The sequence below is a fragment of the Laccaria bicolor genome, genomic scaffold, assembly GCF_000143565.1.
Source record: "Laccaria bicolor S238N-H82 LACBIscaffold_72 genomic scaffold, whole genome shotgun sequence".
NCBI lineage: Eukaryota > Fungi > Basidiomycota > Agaricomycetes > Agaricales > Hydnangiaceae > Laccaria > Laccaria bicolor.
Window position 1 is genome coordinate 1 of NW_001889943.1, and position 19398 is coordinate 19398.

General features: G+C 49.4%; 5 protein-coding genes across 5 annotated transcripts; 2 read left to right on the forward strand and 3 right to left on the reverse strand.

Annotated features, from left to right (window-relative positions):
* Nucleotides 1-1203: 1203 nt before the first annotated feature.
* On the reverse strand, nt 1204-6052 carry LACBIDRAFT_397133 (protein transport protein sec31; the record flags this gene model as incomplete). The annotated part of the gene is made up of 10 exons (XM_001889753.1): nt 1204-1380; nt 1439-1556; nt 1618-1709; nt 1769-4784; nt 4833-4964; nt 5019-5105; nt 5156-5446; nt 5494-5605; nt 5663-5782; nt 5832-6052. The coding sequence occupies 10 exons, from the start codon at nt 6050-6052 to the stop codon at nt 1256-1258; spliced, it is 4314 nt and encodes a 1437-aa protein (XP_001889788.1). The 3' UTR covers nt 1204-1255.
* Nucleotides 6053-7308: 1256 nt separating this feature from the next.
* LACBIDRAFT_334897 (uncharacterized protein) lies at nt 7309-8640 on the forward strand (the record flags this gene model as incomplete). Its single annotated transcript, XM_001889727.1, has 7 exons — nt 7309-7388; nt 7443-7669; nt 7824-7838; nt 7890-7905; nt 7959-8049; nt 8107-8224; nt 8279-8640. 7 exons carry the CDS (start codon nt 7309-7311, stop codon nt 8638-8640), a joined length of 909 nt encoding a protein of 302 aa, XP_001889762.1.
* A 624-nt stretch (nt 8641-9264) lies between these two features.
* Nucleotides 9265-11294, reverse strand: LACBIDRAFT_256124 (uncharacterized protein; the record flags this gene model as incomplete). Its single annotated transcript, XM_001889754.1, has 7 exons — nt 9265-9621; nt 9677-9755; nt 9811-9893; nt 9944-9997; nt 10049-10681; nt 10740-10956; nt 11023-11294. 7 exons carry the CDS (start codon nt 11292-11294, stop codon nt 9265-9267), a joined length of 1695 nt encoding a protein of 564 aa, XP_001889789.1.
* Nucleotides 11295-12929: 1635 nt separating this feature from the next.
* Nucleotides 12930-15690, forward strand: LACBIDRAFT_295949 (uncharacterized protein; the record flags this gene model as incomplete). Its single annotated transcript, XM_001889728.1, has 8 exons — nt 12930-13533; nt 13946-14010; nt 14101-14274; nt 14325-14660; nt 14836-14846; nt 15062-15078; nt 15175-15195; nt 15260-15690. 8 exons carry the CDS (start codon nt 12930-12932, stop codon nt 15688-15690), a joined length of 1659 nt encoding a protein of 552 aa, XP_001889763.1.
* A 239-nt stretch (nt 15691-15929) lies between these two features.
* On the reverse strand, nt 15930-16197 carry LACBIDRAFT_316320 (uncharacterized protein; the record flags this gene model as incomplete). The annotated part of the gene is made up of 3 exons (XM_001889755.1): nt 15930-16012; nt 16066-16119; nt 16176-16197. 3 exons carry the CDS (start codon nt 16195-16197, stop codon nt 15930-15932), a joined length of 159 nt encoding a protein of 52 aa, XP_001889790.1.
* Between the last annotated feature and the right edge of the window lie 3201 nt (nt 16198-19398).

Sequence of the window (19398 nt, forward strand, 5' to 3'; positions counted from 1 at the left end):
GACGATCACATCCAGAGACGGAAGTAGATTGGGAATTGCATGTTGTAAGGTTGGATTAGCCTTGTGGTATGGCTGAGGATGCGTGCTTCAAGATGGTTTGTTTGCTTAGCGCTGAGCTTTTTGTACGGCAAGAAACCACCAAAAATAGAACCCAATCATCCTAGCAAAGGATCGAGGAGCCCCGTCCAGTTCCGTGTAGGCCATCTCTTAGAGATACTGTATTATTTCGACCAACGATTTTGAGAATTGTTTTCAGGCCGACATGGCCGCAAGATGGTTCTATTTCACGCGTGACGTGAACACTTGATCGAAATAGGACAGTACCCGGAGTATTGTGATAGAGAGATAAATTAAGATTGGGCCCCGTGGAAGGCAAAGCCTCACCCCTCGAGTTTGTCAAAGGCTGGTATGTCGGAATTCTGTCGGAGTGCAGTCGGACATGGTACAAGACTTCGAATTCGACGGTCAGGGGAAAGGACGAGAAGTCGGCGGTATGGTTGCATAAATATCCTCGTGCGGTGTAAGCTGTATCAGAGACTCGGCCCCGAAAAGACAAAGTTGTGCAAAGACGACAATAATTAGTCCACATATTGGCGTAGGGTCCCAGAAAGGCAGATAAAACGACTGGGTTTGCTGCCAGTGACGGGTCGATTACTGCACAACTTTCTTCCGTGCGAGAATATTTCGAGAGCGACCACGCTTGGTGGTGGACATGTCTATAAAAGCGCTTGAGTTTTCAAAACCCAACGATCGACCTCACCTACGCCAAGAACCACGCAACGGGGCACCCCTCCTCAACCGCAGCTCCAGAGACCACCAGCGACGGCAATGCCACCGTGCCAAAACGTACGCACTGTTCGCGCGCTGGCCATGGTGCTGCGAGCCAGATGAGGCAACATGAGGGACAAGGTCCAGGAGAGAGAAATTGATGCCTTGGAGATGAGGGGTGGAAGGGAAATGTGGTGCGGGTTCAGGATACGCGGAATGTGCACGGAATGGATTTTTGGTGCAACTTGAAGGCAGAGAAGTGCATATGCATTGATGGTGTAGCGGTAACATTGGGTCTTCCCATTTTCTATGTTAAGAGAGATCTGATGGCCTAGCTCCGGGTTCGACTCCCGGTCAATGCAATTTGAAGACCAAAATGCTTTTTACCACGCTTATTTATGCTTCATTTGTCACACAAGAAATGAGCCGCAGAAGAGTCAATAATTCATTTCAAACGAAAGAAACCACAACGTATATCTAATTCTACCTACAACCGCATGATCAACTGCTTAATCCCCGACATCCAAAGACCAATATCATCCGTCTGCGATCCGCGAGTAAGGAGATCAACATGAATCGCCAGCGCAGCTGGACGGTCACGAGCCTCCATAGCTACGAAAATATGGTCAGCACGAGCAGGTAGAGAGCCCGGTGGCAAAAGACAACTTACCTCGCGTCAGCGAGACCAATTGTTCCACAACGGGTTTTGAGAGCGTTTCACAGTTCAAGGCGTCAAAGAGGGGGTTGATTCTACGCTCAAGGTCATCGACAAGTCGTTTTTGGTTTGCCTAATATCAACGTCAAAACAGCTCAGCTCAGACGCAAACGTAGGATATGTTATATGCTCACCGGAGTCGTCTGCCTCATCCGATTAAGGTGCTCGGAGATGATAGTGTACACAGGGCTTGCCCAGTCTGGGATATGGCTGCGATCACCAGGAGCTGTGAATATATCAACATTTTCACCAAAAGATTACAAGGTCATCTACCACGACACTCACGATATTTTGGTGGGGGAGGGCCCGCAGGTACCCGGGCCGGTGGATTCGTTGAAGGAGCGCGAGGAGGTGCAGCTGGTCCGTCTGGAGGACCTCCACGCTGCTGAGGGGGTGGCTGCTGCTGCTGTTGAATCGGGACACCTCGCTGCATTCCTTGTGGAGGACCATACGGGCCGGGCTGCGGGGGCTGCTGTTGATGTGGTGGTGGGATACTCGTGGGCCCAGGGGCATAGGGTCCTGGAGGTGGAGGTGTGGCTCTGACATACGGGTTGGGGCCGTGTGATGGTTGAGCGTGCGGTTGACCACCTTGAGGAGGCAAGCGTCCGAATTGGCCGGGAGGTGGGGTTTGGCCTGGGACGGGTCCTCGAGGAGGAGGTGCATACTGGCTTGGGGTGGGTTGTCTTTGGGATGGTTGACCGTGGCTCTGTTGAGGAGACATCATTCGATTTGGGGGTGCCACTGGTCCAGGAGGGCCAGCCGTACGTGAGGGAGGTCTGCCTTGAGGAGGGTACGCGCCACCAGGATGGATTCGCTGCCCTTGAGGCGGTGGAGGCACGCGAGCTTGAGCCTGAACGCTTCCAGGTCGAGGAGGGGGAGGAAGAGCGGTCGAAGCCTGACCCTGAGTCATATACGGTGACCCTTGAGGTGAATACATAGGAGACTGAGTTGCGTTGGGGAAAGGCGACGTGATAGCAGCGGGTTTGTTTAGGTTCAAAGCCGCAGGTGTTCGTGCCGGACCAACAACCGATGGTGCATCATTCCAACCTCCGTTATCCTTCTTTGGTGGTGGCGGAGGCCCAGTCGCCCCATTCGTAGCACGGGGAGGAGGGGGAATAGTAGGAGCTGGTTGAGGTTGTTGCCTGAGATGAGGAGGCTGCGTCAACGAAACTTGAGGATTGTATGGCGCGTTCGTGTAGTTTTGCGGGATGTAGGACGTTTGGTGCTGCTGGGCAGGGGCATATGGGCCAACCGCTGGAACCGACAGCTGATACGATGGATAGGCAGTAGGTTGCGGCACGGCAGCTGGTTGAGTCGATACCACGGGTACGGCGGGCACTGAAGGATAAGCATAAGGTGCCCTCGTGGTAGCGGGAACTGAAGGAGCAGGAGTGTTTTGTGCGGGTGCTGGCTTAGGCTCTCCGCCCCCGGTAGCAGCGATCAATCGATCTCGTTCGGCACTCAAGTCCGTCCCACTGGATGACCCCTTGTATCCCGGAGGGGTGAGTTTCAAGAAAGCTACCGCCTCCTTAACAAGCCCCTGCGAGGACAAGAGATTCGCATACTCAAAGTAGCGATCATACAACTGCGCAAGTTTGTAGATCTTGACGGATTCGTCCACGCCTACGCTTGTTTGCGTGAGATCTTCGTCCTTGTACTTGGTAGCAGAGCGGAATACAGTAACCTTCTCCACGAAGGTCTGCAACGAATGAGCATGAGCAGAGTAATACGAGTTGCTCCTCTCTTCCGCTACCAGACCCTTTTCTTCCTCCAAAAGCTCCTCCGCCCAGATGTTGACCAGTCGTTCGAGACGGGATGCAGCGAGGTATGTGAGGGTCGCATTCTTGCGATAAGGAATAGCATCAGCTACAATCTCAGGATTATTCGAAGACTTCGCGATGGTAAACTGGAACTCAAGGCGGCTACCAAGCTGCTCAGCAAGCCCAGGGAACTCTTCCCGGCTAGCAAACGTGCAAAGAACGACAAAGATCTCCTGCCACTCCTGCAAATCCGCATTCTGCACAATGTCAGAAAGATCGTTGGTGAAGATGGATTGGAAGAGACGGAGATAGGGCAGGGAAGAAGCACGACGTTCAAAGTATGCTTTCTGAGTGCGTTGGAGAAGTTCTTGGCCTCCACGAACGGCGAGAAGGATTGCATCGGCAAATCGGTCCGTAGAAAGGCAAAGGGACACAGCAGACTCGAAATCACCCAACACAACGGCCTTGGTGACTAAGCGATCAACCTCCGACTCATCAGCTGGGTAAATCCTAAAGGTGTTACTCTTCAAGGTCTCAGAGGTGACGGAGGAAGGGCCTGAGCCAATAGTAGCAGCAACTGAAGAGTCGAGGCCATAGTTCGTGTGAGGAATACGGATCTGCTGGGATTCTCCATCGTCTTGTGCAACGCCAACAGTGGCGAAAAAGTCATCACCAGCATCAAACTGAGGTGTCCCTGGGCCGATATCGTCCTCGAAGAGACTGGGTACGGTGGTGGTAGACTCTCCATCCCTGGCATTATCGGACGTGACTCCAGCGCTGACTTCTGAAGGCGGCTGCGAGTCATCACCGGCGTCGCTACTCTCCGAGGGCGCTTCCTGATGCTCAGGCTCCGCAAAAGACACGATCGGCCCACGAGGAGTCTCATCAATGATATCGTCCTCTTCCTGCTGCGACTCCAATGACAACTTAGACTCCGAAGAAGCCTTCAAATTCTCCACAGCCTCCGCAACACGAGCAGCAATCTCTTCCTTCGAGAACCCCAAAAGGGTAACAAGCTCATCCCTCGAGTTCGCCTTGTACAGACTCAACAACGCTTTCCAACCTTCACCCCCCGTAGTCGCAGTATCAACTTCCTTGATCCTTTCCTCCGCAAATGATTTCAGAGACTCATCATTTATAGCAGCTTGGAGGTGGGTCGCCCGCTCGACTAAATCTTGCTCGGTAACGACTTTGCGGATATGGATGGCGCTGCTCTGATTTTTTCCCTGGGCAGATGGGAGATTGGAAACTGTGACCAGCTGGCCTCCAAACCCGAATGAGCTAGAGGCAGGGCGGCGGAGCCACTTGGGAGGTTGCTTGAGGGAGAGAGTTCCGCCAGTGGAAGATCGAGCAAAGCCTGGGGCATCAAAAATGTCTGCTCCGTGTGATTGCTGAGGTGCGGCCGTGGCTGCGTCGGCGGCTTCGTTTGTGGATTGGATGGAGTGAATGCCGACGGTACCATCGAAGAATGCAGTGGCGAGCATGTCCGGGTTTCGAGGACACCAATCGACTTGGAACGCCCAATTGTCCGCAGAAGGGAGCTATATTATTATCAGCATAAGTAAAAGAGGCATCCAGACATAACTTACCTCTCCGATAATCTCAGACGTTTGTGGATTCCAACAGAGGGCACGATTGTCTTTCCCGCAAGATAGAAGAAGATCCGCATCTTGACGGCACCATGAGAGAGACAGAACACCTTTCTCGTGACCTGTGAGGATCTGAGGGTATGAAGTAAATCTCAGAGAAATGAAAATAAGGCAAATAATAAATACCTTTTCCGGTGCACGGGCGTTACGAAGATCCCACACCATGATAATCGGCGAGGAGTCATCCTCAGACGCCGTTACTACTCGGGTAGCCTATCACCGATATCAGCAAAGCCATGAAAAGTTCAAGGATGCAGACACACGTTATCAGGATGCCATGCAATGTCACTCATGCCTCGCCTTCCACCCACTGCCATTCCACTTCCTACCTGCCCGGAAAGTGTCCCCGCACCACCTCCATAAGCGAGTGCAACGACCTCACGCTTTCCTCGCAGATCCCACACAACGGTATATCCGGTACTACTAGCACCAGCAAGCACGTACTGCACCTGCTGGTTCCATGCAACAGATGTGATTTCATCAAGTTTCGTGCTTCGTGAGCCTGGCGTGGGGGTATACGGCTTGCTAGGATCTTTCAAATCCCATATGTAGATCTAAAAATGGTAAGTAAGGATGACCTGACCGAAGTTCAAGATCGCACCTCGCCAGCAACACCACCGGATGCCAGTAAATTTGTCTGAATAGGGTTAAAATCGAGGCCACGCACAGGACCGGTGTGAGTTGTGTTTCGAAGAATGAGCGATTCCGTGGGGCTGGATTCGACAGGTTGGCTCACGCAAGGCGAGGTCGACAAATGAAGATCGACTTACTCGGCGCCGGCCAGTATCTTTGAGGGATCCCACAAAGCGAGCTCTCCATTCTCCAAACCCGCTGCAATCACACCGCGCGGACGGCTGCTATCGACATGACCCCAAGCCAGACGATTGAATCTGAAGAAAAGGCTTCAGTAATGATCCCGGCGGCACTATGCATGCATACCTTGCTGTATCCCGCACTGATCCTCGAGGCCCATGCTGGCCTTCTCCACCGAGATCATACTCGTCTTTGTCAAGGAAGTTAGGAGCCCATATTTCGAGCTGACTTTCGTTGCTGAATGATTCGTCAAGAGCACCCGCGACTGTTCCGGTGGCCAGCAACGGAAGAGATGCCGATGGAGACCATGCAAATGTTGAGGTTCTGTGGATTTCTTTGAGCTTCATCGCTGTTGAGGATCGTGAGCGCGTCGTAAAAGATTGAGAGAAGCGACCACTGCGGCAAATGACACGTCGAGCGCAATGTGCCTGCCCTTATCCGACGTTAGCACGTGACTAACAGGCATTAATGCTTTCGCTCAACACGGCTGCCCTCCCCATCACAATGGTTGAAAGCGTTCAAAAGCGCGTGAGATCTTCTGTAAGTGTAACCCTCCGTTTTATAACAGCTTTTCGAGTCACACCGTTTTCTGACCAGAATGGCCATTCCCAGCTCAAACTGTACGACTCGTTTCAGGGTACTCTTACTACTATGAAACGAAACATATTGCAAGGAGGGGCGCAAATGTTTACCTTAAAAAAGCAATGAAGAAGCCGCGATTGAGAATCTCACTGATTTTGGCAGATTGTATCTAGCACATACAGAGCTCCCACGTAAGCGATCTATTTTTTGAGTCTCGTAACATTCTGATCGTCATTGGGACCACCCAATTTCAGACCTCCAGACTCAAGCATTGCAGACAGTGAAAGTTGCAACCGACACTACACTCTAACCCTGTCGCCTTCCTGGAAGAAGACATGGGAACGGGCAGACTCATGACGTTATGATTGTTACGGAGGTCACCCCTCTCACAGCTCACTTACCGCTGATCCGAACGTACAGTTTTCAATTTGGGACTTTAAAGACTCCAAGAATGAACTTCAATCGTAAGGTCATCCTTGCTTCTCCCCGTCTGTACATTTTCGACTCCTTTTTCACTTCGCATCTAAACCTCCCGCAGGCATTGTACAGGTTTGCTGGTTTTTGATCCCCTTTAACGGAATCTCGCAACTTGAAATACCTCCATAACCACCATCATGATCTCAGTTCAAGGGATGGTTATAGTCGACACGTTCCGTTTTCGGTCACGTCCCACCTCGACCCAAGCGCAATTACCCCTGCTTTTGCCGGTCTTCAGAGAAGATATATTTAATTCCTGTGGGGAAACTCATTGACGTGCGACAAGAGCAACTCAAGGATGAGGGCTATGGGATTACTTACAGGAATCTTACTCTATCTTTCCGCCGCTGAAACCGGGCTTGAGCGGGCCGGATTAACGTCAGTGTCTAAATTCGATACAACTTCTCTGATCCTATACCGCCGCGAGCCATGACAAGCTGCGACCAGTCGGCCATCCGAAGCGGTCATGGAAGCATTTACTTAAGCCATGTTTCTCCCAGTGACGGTGGCGTGATGGTGCAAAGTGTTTCAGTTTTCTTCACTCATGTTGTGGTCTCGAAGTTTTGACCCCTCAAAGGACCTGCTCGACCTCACAGGTAAAGTTATCCTTGTCACCGGTGGAAAGTGCGTATTTCTTGTTATTTCTTGGTTTTCCGTTTTCAATGTGACCTTCTGTAGCCATGGGATTGGATACTCGACCGTAAAACACCTCGCCAGGAAGGGTGCGAAGGTTTACCTTGGAGCCAGGAACGAGGAGAAAGGCAAAGCAGCTATTGCACACTTGGATGAAGAGGGCATCGGTCCTGGGAACGCTATCTACTTTCCCTGCGATATCAGCACCCCTCTACAAGCGAAACAAGCTGCTGAAGATTTCATGAGTCGAGAGGACCGTCTTGACGTTCTTGGTATGCTACATAAATACCTAACATTCCTAACATTCTACGGGTGACTCTAACCCGTTCATTGACAGTTAACAATGCGGCTTTGTGAATTCCATTTGCCGCTCCAACCCTATTTCCATACTCACATGAAAAATCGGATTCAGAATCGCAATGCCAGGTGCACCTATCGATCGTGAGTTGCGAGTGATATTCGCTCTTTGACTCGTTGATGTCATATTTTCAGAGATGATGATGGTCAAGTGAGTCAAAATAAAACCACGGTCAGGGTATATTGTGAATCGCGTCCGGATAGCCATTTCAGCACGCTCCAGCTAACTCTGTCTCTTCTTCCATTGTTGAAGAAGACTTCTGAAGAGCTAGATCCCGATGTTCGCATCGTCACTGTGAGTTCGGGTGTATGACGCCTGCCTGTCGACTCACTGAGTGGAATACGCTGGCAGGTTAATTCGACAGGACATAGACTCTCTCGCGGCGCTGATCCGAATATCCAGTTTAAGACATTTGAGGATTTCAACAAAGATTTCAGTAAAGACAACTTTCCTTCTTTTTCCCAATATTGTAAGTTCATTCTGCCGAACATCGGTAGGCGCCGTTGAACATAAACAACGTCAGGCTTCTCCAAACTTGCGATCCTGTTGGCAATGACTGTTCTTCAGAAGAAACTTGCCACCACATCCATTACTGTCATCTCCGTTCATCCAGGCACCGTCGATACCATGTCAGATCGGCTTTCCTTTTCCCGAATCGCCAGGTTCTTAGTTGGCTTTTTCCTAGTAAGTCCCGATGTCGGAGCGTACAACTCCGCCTTTGCTGCTGCGTCTCCCCTCATCAAAGCCGATCCGAAGAAGTATAAGGGCGCGTATTTGAACCCTGTGGGCGTTCTCAAAGAGCCTGGCGCCAATGCCCGACGGGAGGATCTTCAGGAGGAGTGTTATGAAACGACAGAAAAATATTTAGCATCACTTGGCCTGTGATCGATGTGATCACTGAGCACGGCCTTTACGCGCGTACGTACCTTAGCCTTTCGGAGACCTTGTCATTTATTCTTATGTTGGTGACCAGATGGAAATTTCAAACTAGTAGTTTATCGAATCCGTCAATTAATGGGCCGAAAAATGTAGATCATGTAGTCATACAGTTGACCTGTTCCATGTTCGAGCTGACTGACTTCTGAATAGTTGATCTATATGATATATGCAAGATGTAAGGAATAGTAACTCTGTGCTAGTGGATCGGTTGCGCGCCGGTTTCACCACGTGCAAGCTGGGTTCGATTCCCAGACAGAGAATACGGTGTGCTCGACGCTCCGAGTCGTATTTATGTCACCTTTTTTGTATCTTTCTACTTTCTTGGTTCGTATCATAATGGACGGATATTTGACTGTGTAGCAGAAAATATGGACCAGGAGTGATTTTTATTGTGAGAGTTTGCGGATCGAATATAGGGTCACATAAATGAGCCCAGAACCAACAGTAAACGATTTTCAGGATCAAGAAACTCTCCCTTTCATCCATAACTATCCATCGGTTGGTACAAATCTACACAAACGCTTGACGCGTAACTGTACGACTTTTGTAGAAGGCATCGCCACTAGGGCATTACACAACAATTTCGGTAAGCAGGTCCTCTGGCCATTTCGGCTGATCAACCCCATTCCCTCTGCTCCCCACATTATACTCCAGCCGTACAACCTGATCCGGGAACACCAAAATCGGCTTGACCGTCTTGACCGGCACACCCAGCGCCTTATTCTCTCGATTTTCAAAAAACTTGGGATCGAAAATGGGGGCCTTCTTGCCCATGAGCATCTCCATATATTTAGGGATGGTAACCCCCATGTTATCGTAGTGGCGAAAAACGGGACGACCGTAATTGGACCACAGTTTATCCCAAACCTCGGGAGAGTAGGTCGAGCAGGAGTTGATGAGCCATTGAGAATAATAGTTCAACGCAATCTAGATTGGAATTTGGGATAAACATCTAGACGCGGAAATGGTGGTAACAACTCACATCGACAACGTAGGATCCTCCCGTCTTGGATCTCGCTATTAAGGCTTGCAGAATTCCTGTTGCGCCTGCTGCGCCCGTGCTGCGAGGGGTATATGAATAAATTACAAGAGGAAGAATACACACGTTGAAAATACCAGAAATCAGAGTTGGGAAAGACGGGTGTGACGGCCTCGTCGTTGCCCATCGCTCTACCAAATTCAAGGGAAACACCGCAGTTCTAGAATGGCATTCGATTCAGTAGTAACGACAGTAAAATAAATCACGTACTGCGTCGCTTATTTGTTGCCACCCGGAACGATATGACCACGGCCCATTCCATCCCTAAGACGTCGTCAAAATGCACGGAGGCGATGACAAAAAAAAAATACGCACATAACAATTCTCCTGGGCATAAATAACACCACGATCCTTCTCAGCAAAAAATCCCAAAATCTCCTCCTTCCCAAAACCCCATTTCTTCATCACACCAGGCCGATACCCATCAACTACAACATCACACTCCTCAATCAGGGACCTCAAAACCTTCCGATCCTCTTCCTTGGTCAAGTCCAAATGGGCGTTCCACTTCCCCCACCCCATATCCAAATTCAAGACCGTAAAGTCCGTAATATTAGGAGAAGTAATCCTCATAACGCTAGCGCCGAGCTCAGCGAGCTCCCTCGTCACGGCAGGAGACGCAACAATCCGAGTAAGGTCGACTATCTTCAACCCAAAAAGAGGCCTAGCTGCGCTAGTTTTGCCTTCGACATTCGTCCACCACCTCGGCGCTTGCTTGGGATTTGGGACGTAATGAATTTCATAGAGTCCGACGTGCGCATTTGCTTTTCCGTGCTCGCTAGATTTGTATTCTTCCATAGACCAGCATGTGGTACCCGCCTGTCGGTATTTATCATTCATCAAGTTCTCGATTTCCGCTGCATCATATTTCGATACTTTCTCCTGATATATTTCGCCCGCCTCGCTGACGCTGGCTGGACGTGCGTCAAGGGGGATATCTAACACGTCCTGGCAGATTTGCGGATCCAAGCTCCCTAGTAACACAAATATTAATCGAAATGGTAACATGAATAATGGTGGATATGTTGAACGAACCGTGCAAATGATAAAAACGACCATCCTTCGTCTTGTAGATGCTCGTGCAGGCATTGTCAAGACCGATCTCGTGCTTGTCGCATTTCGGGAAATATTGATAGAACCTTGGATCGCTGGGCCGTACTTGCGCTCCGTGCGGATCGATGACGGGCAAAATCATTGACATAATAAAGAGCTGCGCATGGTCGCTTAGAAAAAAAAAGAGAAAGCGATGAGCATGAATAAGCAATGTCGTTGACATATCATGTACATACGTGTCGATAACGATTTTTTGAAAATCAAGTCCATACTTCTCCTTCAACAGCACATTAAGCATCGCCCCCTGAAATCCCTTGATAGCAGAAATGCTCTCCGCAAAACGCCAGTTGATCGGGATAACTGGAAAGTGTGTACCGACATATTCGATCATCAAAGCTGCAGCCTCGATGTCATCCGGCGCCAAAGCGTGAAGTGGGTTGTCAATGATTCCTTGCAACAAGAGCTGTTTCGCTTCTTGAGGTACTGAGTACTCGTCTGCCGGCGCCATTATCGATGGGAACTGGAGCTGAAGGTGGTGTTACGTGGTAGGATGCCAGAGATCTTACAAAGCTTCTTTCCTCCACTCATGGCGGAGGTGGTAATTCGGAAAAATCCGATTGACCTCAAAAGATTTTCTATTTTTAGATTCGTGCTGAAGAAGACAACAGAAAAAATGAGAACATCCAATGTGCAAACGGAATGGTTTCCCTCCCCACGTTACCTGTAACCGTTCACAACGTCCTCATACTCACCATCTCATCGCCTAGAGCTTTGCATCAAAGTAAGTAGTCACAGTTTCGTCAGGTCTTCCCGTAACGGTGCATTCACACCTCTGCTTTAAACTCTGCATCAAGCTGGGCCTTTCTGGGGCACGCTGTCGGGCCTTTGTCCGCTAAGAGCGTATCCAAGAACTCAGAAAAACCGCTGAGGATACTAAGGATGGAATGAGCCCAGCACCAAAGGCTCGTTCTTCAGGCGAGTACAACACTTGAGTAAAGTATGGCTTAGTATGGCGTAACTGGGCATATTGAACGGATGTGATATGGACCCCTGATGTGGGAGAAACTCATGTTAGCCTCGCTAAAATCGAAGTTTCATAATTTGTGAGTACAAAGCTCTGCTGAAGGCATCAGGAAGTCAAGCATAGGTTGATAGTCCGCATGAAGGGGTTTTGCCGGAACCATGTATCCAAGAAATCAATGGCTGAATGCCTGGGCCATGGTTTGTGAGCACTGAGCAGCCAGCGGGTCCGCAGGTCAGTTCCACGAGCCTTTTCCATGATGATGCGGAGCCGATGGGGTTCGTTCCGCCGAACTAAGCGAGGGCGCGGGACGATGTAGGGATTTTCAAGCTACTCTCTGAAGAGCGTCCACTTAAAACTCGACACGACGAGCGTCAAGCACCGGATGGAGAAAAGTTAGATGCTGACGTGGCGAGTAGCAGCAGGAGGCAACTTGCGCTCTCTCTCGTTCCATAGCCATCGTCCACCAACATAGTCATAGAAAGTATGCTTCTCGTCTCCGGAGAACTTGAGCGTTACCCCCTGCAGTGTGGCATTTGCGCGTAGGAACTTGGAACAAGGACAGTCGAAGAAGTACGCGATGGAGCATGCGCATTCTCCTCAAGCGGGAGCCAAGTATACCTCGGCCAATGACCAAGGTGTTTCCGTGATTCGGAGAACAGATCTAGCCCGCGCAGCTGACGAGCTGAGCTGAGAAAATAAGGGTAAGTACTGTATACGCATCTGGAACTTCAAGGCATACCATTGGAAACGTCAGTCGATGACGCGCATGAAATTTTCTACGCAATAGGTGACGACCCTGGAACTTCGCAAAGGCACTGCGAAGCTGTATGAAATTGTTCGAGCGCTTCCGCAGCTTATCTAAGCGCTTGACTTTGGCTTGAGTCAATTTGTCGTGAAGGCTGCGGCAGCGGGCGATGTTGACAGTTCTGCGGCAGTGTGGGAATATGCGGATTTGACGGCGTAGTAGCTCATAGCGCTTGTCACTGCCACCTACTTATGGTAAATGATGAAAATTGACTCATATCGAATCTTCCGCTCGAACCAGAAAACATATATCTATCCTCTCCAGATGGATGGAAACTTCTCAAGCCAGTCAAGTAGTTCAATACTTACTTGCTCATGCCAGGAAAGCACGTCCACTTCTCTGTCGACCCATTCTCCGCTACACCTTCTCCACCGTGGTTTGTCAAGCCCTTGCCCATATCCTCTGAACCCATAACTCCACCACCCTTATCATTCATCGGTTCACCATACGCTTGCTCACCACTACCCTCTATCCCCGCTACCATCCATCCCCTGCTCGCCGTCTCCAACACACCATCACTCATCTACGACATGTCGCGTCACATATCATCCCTCCGTCCCTCCCATCCCTCACTATCACCCCACCGCCTCGCCGAACCAGCAACAGAACCACCACTGCCCTCACTCACCATCGTATGCCCCCACCTCCCCTGGCGAATCAACGTCAAAGCCAGGCAACAAAACGGGTACATCACCGTTGCAGACGTGATGGATGGACTCTATCGAGCTCTACGGCTCAATTCGACAGAAGCCGAGTTTAAATTACTCCCTTCGCATGATATGAAACACCGAGTCAACGAGGCGTATAAACAGCGTTATAGGCGCGCTTCGGACGTAACGGAGTATGAGCACGAGAAGGCGCAGGGACTGAGGCGCGTGGATTTCCTTGGAGGGAAAAATACGTTTATGGGGCTTTCAAGTACGGGGGAAGGAGCTGGGGTATGGCAATTGAACGTGTCATGAACACCACCATCATCACCTCACGCGACCACGACGTTTCGACATCTTTGCTTTCGCGCAAAGCCATACCCAGTTACCCATATACCCCCCGGACATTGTACGCATCACCAAAAAGAGAAGAAGAGGAAAAATCGCACTGTATCATTATCATTATCATTTATGTACAACAATTTGTAAACACCCTTGCTACCCCGGCTCTTGGGCGATGCCTAAACGCCCGTCCCCTGCAAACAACCCACAGACCGTAGAAGGAAGGCTAATACCTGGGCGTCAAACTGTCAAGTGCTCATAGCATTGGAAATCTCCGTCTGCACTGACTCCAGCCTGAGCGCTTGCCTCTTTCTTCCACCCCATGTCCTTCCCTCCTTTAGATAACCCTCTCCTTCCCTCTAACATGAGCAGAATCAATGTCCTCTCGGGCGCTCAAAACGTCGTCGTAAGCGGGGCGGTCAACGTAGCCGAAACTGTACATGTTTTCTCATTGCAATTGATGCCGCGCACGCTGATCGATGTGTATCTTGCGCAGATATCGATCAATTACAACTTGCACTTGGGCCATAGAATGATATCTGGTGCAGCAAGCACCGAACCTCAAACAACGCCGTCTATTCAGGTTCAGTGTATTACCTGTAACCGCCATGTCTACTATTCGCCAGTCAAGTCCAACGCGAACGGGAATCAAGGGCGATGGCTTGCGAGAGTAAGTATATGCATAATTTCAGAGCTCGACATTGTTTACCTTTAGGCTAGTGTTTTCGAAAGAACCCTGAAACCGGCGTGGCTTGCAACTTCTTTCGCTGGTTGCCAGGCTCTGGAACACTGTCCCTCTCTCCTCGTGTTGGCTCAACAGCTGTTCTCCCTGCAATCCTGCCACCTGGTGGAACTGGAGTTCTCCCACCTATCTCTGTTCCTGGGATAGGAAGTATAAAGGCCAACGCACTGATACTGATAGTAGCCCCGGGCCCGCATAAGCCAACCTGTCGCGCCAAGGGGTGCAACTCCAAATGGATTCGCAAAGGCTGCGAGAAACGAATGTGCAAGGCACATTGTCTTGAAACAGAAGGCTGCTCTGATCCAGCACACATAGTAAGTTGAAAATCATGGCCATCCCCAACATGACTGCAGTGCTGCCACTCAGTACTTCTCCTAGCCACCTTGATAATCAACTCCTCCAAAGCGAGATCCAAATGGCTTCCCACTATCCTCTTTGTCAAAGGTTCCACTGTTTTATGTACAACAATCTGTAAACACCCTTACTTAGGGCTGCGCACCGTCCGTTTGACGGGGACGGCCGTCGATTAACGGCCGTAAATTTGCACTTCGAAAGTCAGAACGGAAGCGGACGGGTCAAAAACGGCCGTAAACGGGTTAGACGGCCGTTTTGCCCACCTTTCGATGTAATTCATTTTTTTCACACTTTTTCGGTACCTGGAAAAAGTAAAAAGAATTATTGAGCACAAATAAGAAAGATTTGCACCTTCAAAAAGCAAATTGCAACCTCAAGGTGTGTAACAGACATTTCGCGGGGTTTCAATTGCGATGAGTCAGCACCATTAGGCTGTTTCTAATTGTTTTCGAGCTGCATTTGAACCACATGTAGCTGAGATAGAGCTTGCAAAAGGTAAATAATAAGACACTTTTGACACAATCAAAAGATAGTACAGCTAATTACGAGGAAATAATAGAATATGTCGATGACCCGTCTGAGTCTGACGGCCGTTACGGCCGTCATGTGACGGATGAAAACGGGTGTTCTGCAGGTCCAAACGGAGACGGACAATTGCCCGTCAGACCCGTCCGTCGACCCGTCTATGACGGGGACGGTGCGCAGCCCTACCCTTACTACCCCGCCGTAGTCGGCCCTTCGAGCACCATTTCAACCTCCATACAAGCCTCCAAAGCGCGTTTCCAAAGCTGGTTCGAATTGAGCGTCGCCCTATCCCCAACAACGATCAACGCAAGCCGCGCACGAGTCCACATAACATTCAACCGCCTCGGATCGTCAAGAAACCCAACGTTGCCATCAACATTACACCACACAGTCGAGAAAATCGCTCTCCTGGCCCTGGAACGAGTCGATGGTGGACGAGGTGATGGTTTTTACACCACCAGATGAGCATGCACGAAGGATTGCAATAAGTTTATTGACCGTCTTCTTATTTAAATGAGACTTGAGAGCAATTTCCGCAAACTCAAAATCAACACGAGAGCGGAAGGGACGCCACGGCTCATCAAGCGGTCTTAGCCTAGGAGCCTCAGCCGATGGGAATCCGTATTCATTGAAATGATCAATGCGTGTGGCGCGGCCGCTGTGTGGATGATACTCAGGCATTACGCGTAGCACAATGAGCTGAGTCAGTGATCAAGCATATCAGATGCGGGCAGTGGCGGTGGTTCGGGTGATGCGGCACGACTCTCCCAGCTTGCCCACCCATCATCTGTTAAAGCAGGACTTTCAGAATTAGCTGGGAGATACGGAGAGCAGAAATACCAGGTAAACTCAGCAGGCCGACATTCTGGTGTGATTGCCCTCGTCTCAAAAGATCTGATGAAATATCCCGTTAGCATATTATAAGCAAAAAACATCTAAATTACACGTACTAAGATGTGTTGGTGCCGCCATGGCCTTTGCGAGCGTGCGCCGACCAAGCGCCAGCAATTCCGCTATGGAATCAAATATTAAAATAGAGAAGTTAGGGAGTGTAAACAATCACGCACCTTCTTCTTTGGCTTTTCTGACCCTCAGCTCCTTCTCAACAACCTGTCGATCTACCCTTTCGTTTTCCCGTCATTTCTGACAAGCTTTTTTGTGCGATCCGATTCCGTAGGGGCTGAACCCATGCCCACAGAACTCACATACAACCTTTTCCGTTGCCTTGGCTTGCTTTTGTGTTTCCATTTGGCCAGATAAGATAACGAAGCAAGATGTTCACAACGTAAATGCTCCACAGACACGCCGTGAGGTTGGGAGAGAGGAATGGGAGGTAAATTGTAATCAGGTCGCTAGCAAGAAGACGTCAACGATCCATATGCCAGTGATCCATCATTACGCGGATACAAGTCTCGATACGATCACGTTGTAACTGATCCGGTCCATCAATTCTTAGTTATAACCGAACTAGGACCCTTTCAACGCCTCGATCCGATGGCAATCTATTGCAACTCAGGTTCAAACCAGTGTTGAAATTTGAAACTCAGTCAGAACGCGAGCCGGTTATGACCGGCTAAAGAAATCTCCGACATACGATAACGAGCGAGCGGCTTTCTAAGAGCGACAACCATTCACCCCATGTCAACATCTAATACCAACTCCTTTAACAGTCATCATAGCACCGCTATCAACTCTAATAATGATTATTCCTCGACAGACAACCGAAGTGAGTGTTTAACTCGGAGCAGATTTCACCATCAATAAGCGATGCCATTAGACATCATAAACCATACAACAATTCATGGCACCATTGACAACCGCACCCCCGTCAATTATGGTGCGTAAAACATTCTATATGTTGGATATCGTAATCTGCTGAGCCCAACTTTCTGTGAAGCTCAGGGTTTGGAGATTCTGGGAGACCTCGTGGTTATGAGCGCCTCCTTCGATTCAAGGAAGCGTAAGGCAGCAACACCCTGCTTACCAGGGACGCGAGGAGTGTTACTGGATCGCATTTACGAGTGGGGGGATTCTCGCGATGACAGGGCGGTATTCTGGCTTCATGGTCCCGCTGGTTCAGGGAAGACCTCAATCGCAACAACGGTCGCAGAGAAGTACGCTAAAGAAAACCGGCTTGTGGGCAGTTTTTTCTTTTCCAGAGACCATGCAGACTGTAGGTCCGTCGACCGCGTCATTGCGACAATCGCGTACCAACATGCGACTTCCCACCCTGTAATAAAGAAGCGAGTTCAGAAAGTTCTGGGCGACCCCTCAATCATTGAAAAGCTCCCGATAGCTCAATTCGAAAAGCTCATAATTGATCCCGTACGCCCTCGTACTGTCGACGAATTTGTCTTTGGAATCATGGAAAACACTTTCAAACTCCAGAGTGCTTTCTTTTCGTGGACTGGCTTTCCGAGAATTCAGATCCACCCCCTCCGACTTATAATTGACCCCCCCCCTTCCCATCCTATAAGTCCGATATTGCGTAACGGCTTCTGGCTTTTCCGTTTATGCTGCCTCGCCGCCTTAGTAATCTGCATCGCGTCGCACCCATTCATTTCTCGCCCAGTCTTGTTCATCATCCTCCCAACCCTCATTATCACACCAATTGTCCAGAATGTTGTTCGAGCCAACCTTGAATCATTTCTCCTTCCCCCCGGCCCGCCCATGATCGTAGTCATCGACGCGCTAGACGAAAGTATTATCAATTCCCTCTCCGTTGATCATCTCATCGAAATTATCACTCACGAATACCGGGATTCGCCACCGCCAATCCGATTTTTGTTAACAAGCCGACCAGAGGAAAATATTCGGGCGACATTCAGACTTCACCCAGAGAGAACTTGTTTCACCGATCTGCTAGACTTTGAGGCATATAATGATATCCAACAATTCTTCGAAAAAGAATTCAAGGCTCTAAATATCAGATTATCAGATTACCTGATGAATGTAGAAAAACCGTGGCCATCGCCGGAAGACATCGAATCTCTGGTCAAAAAATCGCAAGGTCTATTTATTTACGCTTCCACTCTCGTCAAATTTGTTGGTGAGATGGAGTCCAAGGATCCTATACCCCTGACTCCAAAGCTGGATTACAAGGTCCCCATACTCCCAGCTGATAAATTGAAAAGTGCTATGACACAGCATAATGGCCTCGATGGGCTTTACCTTCAGGTTTTACGGGACGCGCCATATTCTGCTAACCCAGACTTCATGCGCATCTTCGGTGCACTCTGTCTCATGCAGGTTCAATCTTCTATGACGAATCTTGCAATGTTCCTGCGGCTTAAAGACTCAGACCACCTTCGTCAATTACTGAGGGGTTGCAAATCAATTCTTCGAATCCCAGAATCCAACTCTGGAAAAATCACCTTTTTTCATGCATCACTACATGACTTTTTGACCAATAAAGATCGTTCTCTGCACTTCTACGTTGATCCCATTGCTCAACATCTCTTGTTGTTAGACGACTGCTTCCAGGACCGTATTGAGAGCAAAATTTATGGAATTTCTATCGCTGGCTATCCCTGGGGTAACTGGCATAATCACCTCCTTGCTCTTCACCACATGTTCGAGCAGGGACAATGTGGCAAACTAGTGGATATGTTGAAGGGATTTTTCAAAGAGCGCTATAAAACTGTCTTTTTATCTGGCTTGCATCGCTTTCATGATTCAAATGGCCAGTGGCCCTTGGCGTGGGGTCAGATATTTGTGAACTCATTTGAAGGAAACTTGGGGGCACTTAGAAGACAATCATTGGTCTTGGAAGTTGCAATTGAGGTGTGCATCCTTTTTTGTCCTTCTGTGACCCAAGCATTGAATAATATTCACCTCAAGACATTACCTGTACAAAAAGGATGTCTTCTGAAAATTGTCGATGAAGCGTTATTGCGGAAACTCGCCCCTACCATCCATCCCCTGCTTGCCGTCTCCAACCCACCATCACTCATCTATGACATGTCGCGTCGCATATTCTCCCTCCATCCCTCCCATCCCTCGCAATCACCCGACCGCTTCGCCGAACCAGCAACAGAACCACCAATGCCCTCGCTCATTATCGTATGCCCCCACCTCCCCTGGATAATCAATGTGAGAGCAGGGCAACAAGACGGCTATATCACCGTTGCAGATGTGATGGATGGACTTTATCGCATTCTACGGCTGAATGTG